We start from the raw sequence: 10570 nt of genomic DNA, 5'->3' as shown, positions 1-10570 counted from the left end.
AGTCCGTGCAGTGCTTGCGAGCGGAGTCAGCTCCAAAACAGCTGAGGCCGAGTGCAGAAAGTGCAGAAAGTAAAGAAAAAGCAAAGTAAATGCAAAAAGCAAAGTAAAAAGCAAACAAGTGCAGTTCACTGTGTATCTGTGTGTGTCTCTATTTCCCTCTATGTGTGTGTATGTGTCAGTGTATGTGTGATAGCATAGATACAGAGATACTTACACATTTTCAGCCAGCTAGTGAAAACAAACGAGGCCAGCAATTGAAAATTGTAAATAAACTGTGCACAAAACTCTGCAATTGCAAGTTTGAGAAATTAAACAACAAAAACGAATATTAAATAGAGCAAATCACATTTGTTGAGTTGACAAAATACGACGCACAATCTACAAGGAAACCATGTCGACGCTTCCCTTTCTGCTGAGCGTTGCCGACGAGCTGGACAACATCCATACGCAATCGTACATGGATGACTTTGGTCTGGGCTTCCATCCGCATCGACAGTATTATCGGACGCCAACAATTCAGCTGTCGCTGCCCGCCAGCACCGATTGGACTGGCCGTGATTGGCAGGGACGACATGCGCGTTATCGCAGCTACAAATTTTACGATGATACGCAGAATAATCTGGAGGAAGAGCAGGAGGATGAGGAGCAGAAGCGACAGCAGCAGCAGCAATTGCTCGAAGGCGAACAGCAACTGCAACAGCTGCATCAACACAAGCAGCAACATCAGCAACAACAGCAGCAACAACAACAGCAGCAACATCAGCAGCAGCAACAACAACAACAGGAAAATACTGCCAACTTGGTCATGGTTAAATCGAATTCACACGATGTGGGCGTAGGCGGCATGGGACTCAACCTAAAAGCAGGCGAGGAAGAGGACGATGAGAACATCGATCGCACTGTGCGCATGTATAATCTGTCGAAGAAATGTTGCAAGAATTACTATCGCCATGCTCTGGAGATGGATGCCGGCGGGGCAAGTGCAAGTGGACGCACAAAGTGCAGCAATCTTCGTGCTGGCAGCCATCACACGCCCACGGAATCCAGCTCCGAGGAGAGCTTGCAAAAGGTGCCATCACCCATCGAGTTTCTTACGTGTTTTCTTGTGAAGAAGTCGCGTGGCTCAAAGTGCTCCAGTCGAGCGGCTGAGCAGCTAAAGAAATCATAGAACGCGGCTGCGTTGTTGCCGGCATTGACATCAGCAGCAGCACCGACAACAACAACAGCAACAGCGAGTGCAACAACAACAATCGCATCGGCATCGATGGCGTCCACATGCGGCTCGACATTGGCATCAGCAGCCTCGGCCTCGGCCTCGCTGTCGGCGTCGACGTCGGCGAAGCGTCGCAACAACTGCTTCTGAATGTTGGCCCGAGTCGGTGTGCTCTGCAGCCAGGCTTGGAACTGGCTGCAGCGTTGCGGCGAGTTGCCCAGCTCGGAGCCAACAACGTTGCCCGCAACACGCCTCGGTCGCATTACCTACTAGTAAGGAGCAATGGAGGCGTGGCACACGCGACTCTCTCTCGCATTAAACAACAACAGAAATTAGCATTAATATTGGTTTTAGCGGTGCGCAAAATTTACATAATGCTGCGTGCCTCAATTTTGTGGTCAACTTTAAAAGAGCCAAAAGCAAAACACACACACAACACAAACACAAAAGCAAAGAGCAACAAGCTAAAGCTAAAGCCGCTTTTCAGCAGCAACGAATTCTAATTGAAATAAATAACACACCGAACATTATTTTTTGTGAAATTATTCAAAAATATAATCGCAAACAATTTTTAAAAACCAAATTTATACGGAAACTAAAGAGAATTTGTTAAGCAAAACGTTTTTTATACGAATTTTTTGATACCGAAACCAAAAAAGAGAAATCGAAAATATTTATATACTTCTATATATATATATACTATATACATAATCGTACACACAGCAAGTTTAAGGCAAACACTTTAAAGCAGCTACACAGGGACTTTTTGCTTTTTTATTTCTCGTTTTTGTTTTTGGTAAAAAAAGGAAAAACTAACAAACAAAATGTGAAAAAGTTTTGCCAACGTCAGCGAAGGCTGCGAGTTTGGTTTTTTTTTTCGTTGTTTTCATTTCAGCTTCTGTTTCTGTTTCAGTTTTCCGAAAGGGGGAAAAACTATTTGAGGAGGACTCATAATATTTACAGACCTTGTCCCGGTTATTGAATTGAGCAGAAAGGCAATTGTTAAAACTTGTTAAAATGAATGAATTTGATTGATTTGACACAACAACAACAACAACACACTCTACAAATATTTTCCGTGTTCTAAATGTATTCTAAATGTTGTTTTTAGCAAAACCGAAAAACAAAAACCAAATACAAAGTAAGACAGAATTTGATATAGTATATATAAAAAATAAAAGTAAAGTAAAGTAATTCAAGTTGCTACACGTTTTGCACTTTCAGAGTTTAATAGAAACATATTAGACTAATATGATATATCTCTATCGAGTCTTTTGAAATAAAGAATTACACGCATAGCTTTATAAGTGACAACAAAATAATCATATTTAACACTCACACACAGTCGAACACTCGTATCTAGTTGTTACTTGATGTCAATCAATATCAATCATATTGGAAATATTGAAATCCTCTCCCAAAACATGACAAAAGTAGCGCAAAAAAGCAAAAAACAAAAGCAAAAATAACGTTTTTAAACTTGTTCTCATACTACGTAGAAATAGAGCAAAGCTAATGTTAATTGTTAAATTAGCGTTTTGTCTCTCGTCTCTTCTAAGCACACACTCAACTCGTAACGAAACATACTTTAGAAACGCAACGCATATCATTAAAAAAACAAATACAAAAACAGAAAAGCTAAATCGTATCGTATCGAATGCATATTTAACTTGAAATTCAATAAATGAAAGTGTAACAAATATCTCTCGATGTTTCGCATATTTTGTTTGCCCTTTTTACAGATTTTCGCCTTGGGCCACAGACACTTCAGCAAGGACAATTCGCTTGTCCTTCTACCAAAACTTGACACTTGCATTAATTTTCCAAACGTCAACTCAAAAATTTCAAGTGCAAGACGGCAAAAAAGACAGAGTGGAGTATTAGCAAAAATATGCGCAATGGATTGTTTGGAAGTTTGTGACCTTTTGCTAAAAAGAAACGAAACAAAAAAAAAGGAGAAAGGAGGACAGTAAATGGCATGTCCTTCCACTGTCCTTTCGCATGCATATGAGCTGGTTGCTGCTGCGACGCTTATCCTGGCCCCAAGGATATGCCAAGGATTCAGGTGTCAGTTTTTTCAATGTGTCTGCGGAATTCCAAATGAACTGCAGTTGTCACTCGCTTCGCTTAGCTTCTTTCTCCCTTTTGCAAAATTCCTTTGCTGCCAACAAACATCAAAGAGCACCTGCTTCGGCTTTACTTTCAATTTCAAGCGGATCGCAATTCTATTGGGTTCAATAGCACACAGCGTACACAACAAAAATAGACTAATAGAGCAGGCATGTTTTCCCTTCCCCCCTTCTGCTCTGCTCTGCTTTGGCCACTCTGACTGCGCCTATAAATATATCTTTCAAATGCAAACAAGTGCATACGTTGTGGGCGTGCCAGAGAGGCACCGGAATGGACAAAAGGAAACGTGGCTCGTCGTACTCTATTCATTTCTCTGTCGTGTTGTGTTCCGTGTTTTCTGTTTTCTGTTCCGTATTTTGTGTTGTCTTCCCAAAGTGAACTGAAACTTTTTACGTGCTGACTTTATTCGTGTTTCTCGTCTTGTTGCTGTGGTGTGTTGCCCTTTTTATACTCGCTACTTAAAGAGGTGGAAGGGTATTTTAACTTTGTGCGAAGGCGAAGGAAGTATGCAAAACCTTTTTTCCCCCTTTCAGAAATATATTAGCATTCCAAGCGGTATAACCATGTCTGTCTATGGCTTTGGCTAAAAATCTGGTATATTTTGTATTCTATGATTTTAAAGTAGTTGTATATCGATACACGATATAATTTTCGTTATATTAAAGCATTTAATTTTAGTAATAATTTATGGGGTATATTTCTAATATAGTTGTAATTGTAATTGGTATGTTGACCAATTATGGGTTACTGTATATTTCAGTATTTTTGGTACATTTATTTGGTATATTTTAAAAACAAGACCGAGATGCATTGAGTTGAGTTGTAGTGGTTTAAGATACCATCTGGTACATTTCAACGATTGTAGTAGAATATTGATATACCAAGCATACTTTTCGCTATTTCAGTATTTTTTTTATATGCAGATTTGGTATATTTTTCCAATAACACTGAGTTGCTTTGAGTTTATTTGTTTTTATTTAAACTGGCATATTTTGAAGATAATAGTATATTGATATACCAAATATACTTTTCGGTATTTCAGTATATTTATTATTTATTCTTTTGATATATTAATTTAGAATACCTTAACAATAATTTCGAACTGCTTTGAGTTTATTTGTACTATATTACTTACTGGTATATTTTATAGTTGGTAGTATATTGATATACCAAATATTGTTGCAGATTTCTTTTTCTTTTAAATAATTTATAATATAAAATGTATGTGATATTAGTAGTAGTATATTGATTCAGTATTTTTTCGGTATATTCTAACAATAAATTGAATTACCAAATATATATTTCGGTATTTTTTTGCCATATTCATTTTGGTATTTGTTTTCTTGAACTTGGGTACCAGATATCTCATAGTCGATCACACTGCACTGTAACTTTATTACTTTCCCTTTTGGTTGAGGGGGAGGAGAACGCTGTGTAGAGGTCGCTTCTTTGCACGGGCAATTACAGTTTAAGTTGCACCATGCCACCAACATGGCTGTCTTCAACCGCATTGCAGTGTTGCCCGGTGTGCCCAGTGTGTCGTCTGGTGACGCTGACGCGTTTCGCCTCAGTTCGCTTGTACCGGGCAGAAAGTAGGAAAAGTTGCCCTTTTGTGTGGTTGCTAGCTTAAGTAAGCGACTTGGCCACAATTTATTTCATGCACTCAACTTGAGTCTTGGCTTCTGCCAAAATATATATTGTGCAGTAGTAGCTTATTGATTTCTGGTAATTAGTTTGACACAATTTTGCGTATTAACTCTGCACACCACTCGGCGTATACGTGATTTGGCGAAATTATTAATTTTGCATGGCCTACTTTTAGGCGGCGGCTTGAAATTGCCGAGCGAGCAATTTAGAAATTATGAAAGCAGCAAACTATAATTGGAATAACTTGTTAATGTTTTCGAATTCTATTAAGCTGCTACACATATTATATTTTTGCATATATGTTGTTTAAATTAATGTGTTGCCTTTCCATTTATTAATGATTTTATGCCACTGTTTGGCTAATTTGTTTCATTGGGGTCGACAGCTAACATGCGAGAACTTAACATTTCATAAGCGTAAGCATTTAGTTTGATACACACTACACTACCGAAGTCACATGTAAAAATATGATTTAAGTTTTTTATGAGACCAATAAACTAGCGTCTTTTGCGGAGGTGTTTGTCCAACGCGCCGCGCGGCCTCATAAAATCGAGCAACAAACGTAGAATGTTGCGCCAATCGAACAAATGGTTGAGAATCTTTCGAGATGTTCGCCTGCGGCTGAGGTGAGTTGTTTTGCCCCTGGCATTTTGCCCGTTGGATGACAAATTTGTGGCGAGCAAATGAGCCAACATTCGTGGCAATAAACTAGCTGCAAGCAAATAGAGTAGAGCTACACCTACCTTGCAGGTTGCATTCACTTTTTCTTTTTAGGAATTGAACTCGAGGAAAAGCATTGTCAACAGCTGCAATCTGGTTTCCAATTCCTTTTGTTTTTTAATTGCCATATGGCCAAAGGGCTGTCCGATCTATGCAAATCAGTTGAGAGATTCAAGCGCATCAAATATATCACAAGGTCTTGTGCAATCGTAAAGAAAGTGCTGAGGGTGGAGACCCACACCCTTTGGAATTGTTCGCTGGGGTCGTTTTACTTCGCATTTGATTTGATTTTGCCATAAAATCAAACAAATTAGTCGATTGCTTTGTGCTGCTGCTTATAAAATTGTTTAGCTATAATTACATTGCATTATTGTCACTAGTTTGCATTGTTGTTGTTGCTGCTGTTGTTGTTGCGGCACTTCATTGATTTTCAAACGAGATTCTGTGTGCGCGCATTTCACGGTTACACTGCACAACATGGCATCATTATTTTATTCATTTCCACAGCATAAATAATGCACATTAGCCCATTAAACGAACGTGCCACCAAAATGTATTTATAGCTGCGCTTTTAAATTTAGTTCATGCGGCTGCTGTCGATGGTATAAATTATATTTTTGATTATTTTCTCTAAACTTATTTACCTCTCCCCAAATGGGTGTCAAGCGCACAAACATTACTTCCTAATTTGAGTGGATGGCCATAAATTAAACTCCCACAGCGGCCATCGAAGGCAGACAGTCTGTAAAATGAATTGACAGCTTTTAGGTGAGAGCGAAGGTATGATTTACAAACTGTGAGGAAAGTAGAGTAATGTAAAGTTAGAATTGAGTATTAAAACATGAAGATTATATAAAGTAAAGTAAGTAATGTAATGCTATATACAAGTAGAGAGTATGACAATAGAAGTACTTGATTGAGAGATTGTAAACAAATATTTTGAATCATATTTTGAAGTCTTTGAAATGAATTAACAGCTTTTGGGTGAGAGATAAGGTATGATTTACAAACTGTGTGGGAAGTAGAGTAATGTAAAGTTAAAGAAGAATATTATACTAAGAAGGTTTTACAATGCAATATAATAAATAAAGATTGCGTATAGAATGATAATAGGAATAATTTACTTATTACAAATAGATACATCGTTTGAGCGAGAACTTGGCTTTGATTGTCAAGTTGTTAGAGAAAGTATTGTGGAGTAATATTAGTAATATTTTCTGAGAAAGAGCGTAGCTATGACGTAAATATTGTATAAAAAGTAATTTAGTATATTACAATATGCAGTTAAATATTTAGATAGTTATAGTCATAAATGTTATAGTTTTAGTTTTAAATGTTGCAAAGTAATATAATTTTTAAATTATAATTCTTCAGTCGGTTAATGGAATTGACACCTTTTATGTAAGAACTAATCTGTGAGTTACAAGCTGTGAAAAAAATAGTGTGAAGTTTCTTTATATACAGTTAGTTATTTATATTTTGGAGCTATAATGTGAACTAAGCTACAAATATTTTTGGAATATTACAATGTGAAGTTAATTATTAATCGTTTCAACTCGGTAAAAGAAAATTACTTCTTAAAAGCAAGAGCTGGATCTCCGGGCTGTGAAAAAGTAATGCAATATAAATCACCTATTTCAAATTGATCTTTTGAGTAAGAACTGAGATGTGATGTACAGACTGAAAAGCAGGATAATTAGTTAAACTCTAGTATAATAATATGAAACTTTTTGAGGCAGGCAAAACTTTAACACTTTGTAGTATAAAGTTGCTATAAATTGCAAACAGTATTGTGATATGAAGTAAGTTGTTAATATTTTGTTTTTAATGTAGAGTACTATAATAATTTAGTATGAGATTAGGTATTAAAATGAATATCTTACTTATTACAGATCAATACTATGAACATCTAAATCAATTTGTTTGTAGTGCGCTGTAAGTGTGTGTGTTCTCTTCTGCAATCGAAGCAAACACTTCGTTACAGGGCACATAGCACAGCAGACAGCTTCGCATAGTAAATTGTCGCGTTGTCAATGTAATTACTATCGGGCATTGGCAAAATCTATCTATCTCAACTAAAGCAAGAACAATGACAATAATAACAGCAGCAGCAGCAGCAACAAGAACAACAAAAACATGAGAAGCAGCATAAAATACAATTATAAATGGGGTTGGGTCACACACACAAACACACACACATACAAAAATGCGACCCCATCACATTTGTCGCCATGGCGCTGATTGAAGAAGAGTGAGAAAGGTAGAGTGGGGAAGGAGAAGGGGAAGGGTAGGTCAGGCCCATAAATGTTATGTTCGCGATGAGCTGAATTCGATGCCAATCTTTCATGTGTCGCTGTTGTCATTGTCGTTGTCATTGTTGTTGTTGTTGTTGTTGTGCTTGTTGTCGCTAATCTTTGCTGCAAATCGATGGCAATAGCCGAAAAGCCGTTTAGCAGACAAGAGAACAGAACAGAACTCGATGTTACGTGTATACAAATTGCCTTTTGTTATGACTACCAAATGTTTCAATCCGAAATACATGCTGCAGATAACATATTGTATCTGTATCTTTCTATCTCTATCTCGTTCTCTGTTTCGAGTTAATTGAAAATGAAAATCCGCATTAAAAGTCAAAATGCCAAATTTGGTCAAAAAGTGAAAAGAATTATGCGACGTTTGTTTTCAGACGTTTTGTTTTATTTTATTTTCGGATTTCCGCTAAAGAAATTTGTTAATTTAGCTTGGGCCAGACATATTTGTGAATCGACTGACTACTCATAAGTAAAATAGCAGCAGCGGAAATGCTGCGTAATTAAGTTTGTAAACGCTTGAAAAAGTGAGCGCGAACTTTAAGCTTGAACAAAAAATCAGATGAGTTGTTATGGGAGAGTGACTTTTGTACTACGGATTGTGCAGATGATCGGCGAAAATATTTCTTTTGATTGCTTTCCAATACGCGGAAGCATTGTGTTCACCCCTCTAAGGAAATGTCATTGAGATTCTCGGCCCACCGCCAACAGCAAAGCAAAACAAACCAAGTAAGAAAGCTACATTCGGGTATGCTCGACTTTGAGATATCCGCTACACATTGTGAATAAAATCTAAACAGTGCGGTATTAATTTTAAAATATACCATATTAATATACCACAAAAATATTAACAATATACTAAGGTCTATATAAGCGCAACCAATTTTGAATAAAAGTAAACCATAATCGTAATATACCACCAAAATACTAAAAATATACCAAGGGCTAAAAACGCTCTACTAATTTTAAATCAAAGCAAAACAAGGTATTTTTCTTAATACCGCAAAAATACTAAAAATATACCAAAATTATATAATTGATATATTCGCATACTACTGCATTTAAAATATACCAGATTTTCAGCGAAAGCAACTAAGTCACATAGTAAGTAGATTATAGCTTCAAAATTACGTTCGTTATTCGATTTTAGTCGATTTTCAGGGGCGGAAGTGGGCGTGGCAATCATTTCAAACCAACTTGATCTGCGTACAAACAAAATAAATGCTGTCGAAAAAAAATTATATCTCTATCTCTTATAGTCTCTGAGATCTAGGTGTTCATACAGACGGACGGACAGACAGACAGACGAACATCGCTGTACCGTTTATAGTTGATCAAGAGTCGGAGATGCTTCCTTCTGCCTTTACATACGTTTCATAGACACAATTATATAATACCCTTCTACCCTATGGATAGCGGGTATAAACACAACCCACCAAGCCCAGCCTCAGCCTCAGCCTCATCAAAACAAGCGGCGACAATTTCAAGATAAACACCAGCTCAACAGACAGCAGGCAGCTACGTCACAGTTGTCATTAGCCCACTGGGAAGCTTGAGGTTGAGCTTGGGAGCTGAGCTGTGAGCTGTGAGTTGTGTTCTATAAAAGGCGCTGGTTGTGTCTCTGACGAGCTTAATTGGCTTTGCGCTAAAATCGCGTGCGGACGTTTCATAGAGAACGCGCTGAATCGAAACGGGTGAAAACGGAAAAGTCGAATAACGTTGTAAATTCAATTCGAAACGCGTTGCTGCGTCCTGCGTCCAAGTAAATCGAATACGAAAACGAAAACCACAATCACAGACAGCCTTAAGATGGCCTTAGTACCAGCTACAAACAACACGGATTGGGATTATTGGGATTATCGTCGTCGCTTGTGGCGCGATTGGGATTTAGCCGCCGACTGGGATTTGCCCTATTGGAAGCGACTCTCGCGTGTCGGATCCGCACCCGATCTTAGCCGTGTTGTGGTGGGCAAGGATGGCTTCGAGGCCAACGTCGATGTGCATCAGTTCAAGCCCTATGAAATCACAGTCAAGACAACGGGAGACACTGTTGTCGTGGAAGCCAAACACGAGAAGCGTCGCGATGGCGACAGTTTCGTGGGTCGACACATTGTCAAACGTTTCGTCTTGCCCCGTGGATATTATCCCAACGATGTCCGATCCGAGCTCTCCTCCGATGGCATTCTCACAGTCCGCTGTCCGCCGTATCTGACGAATGAGCGCAGCGTCTATGTCCGTCAAGTGGGACCCTCGTATTTGAGCATCAAGAACAACTAACAAGAACACAACACAACCGACAGACAACAAAGTCGCAATCACAGCCATATTTAGTCATTCAGAGTCCAGGTGGAGTCCAGTGCATCAGTCATTATTGTGCGTTTCTGTTTTTATTTTAGCACTCGAAACTCGAAATTACAATTTGTTTACAAATTAATTTAATTAATTTAAGTTACATTTGAATTAACTGAATACCCTTTTGGACTTTTTTCTGTAATTAACCAAAACATTTTGTAGTTAAATAAAACAAAAAAGTTTAATTTATTAAAAACGA

The 10570-nt window shown here is 38.0% G+C and overlaps 2 protein-coding genes across 2 annotated transcripts; both read left to right on the top strand.

Annotated features, from left to right (window-relative positions):
• Positions 1–3782, top strand: LOC132792838 (G-box-binding factor). The gene has a single exon (XM_060802341.1). The coding sequence runs from the start codon at positions 392–394 to the stop codon at positions 1166–1168; it is 777 nt and encodes a 258-aa protein (XP_060658324.1). The 5' UTR covers positions 1–391; the 3' UTR covers positions 1169–3782.
• Positions 3783–9634: 5852 nt separating this feature from the next.
• On the top strand, positions 9635–10570 carry LOC132789658 (heat shock protein 27). The gene has a single exon (XM_060797833.1). It carries the CDS (start codon positions 9829–9831, stop codon positions 10294–10296), a length of 468 nt encoding a protein of 155 aa, XP_060653816.1. The 5' UTR covers positions 9635–9828; the 3' UTR covers positions 10297–10570.

Source organism: Drosophila nasuta, chromosome 3, assembly GCF_023558535.2.
Source record: "Drosophila nasuta strain 15112-1781.00 chromosome 3, ASM2355853v1, whole genome shotgun sequence".
In the NCBI taxonomy this organism is placed as follows: Eukaryota; Metazoa; Arthropoda; class Insecta; order Diptera; family Drosophilidae; genus Drosophila; species Drosophila nasuta.
This window is presented reverse-complemented; position numbering and strand designations above follow the sequence as displayed.

Coding starts and splice junctions, on each gene's coding strand:
- LOC132789658 (XM_060797833.1), top strand. CDS start 9,829: ATGGCCTTAGTACCAGCTACAAACAACACGGATTGGGATTATTGGGAT.
- LOC132792838 (XM_060802341.1), top strand. CDS start 392: ATGTCGACGCTTCCCTTTCTGCTGAGCGTTGCCGACGAGCTGGACAAC.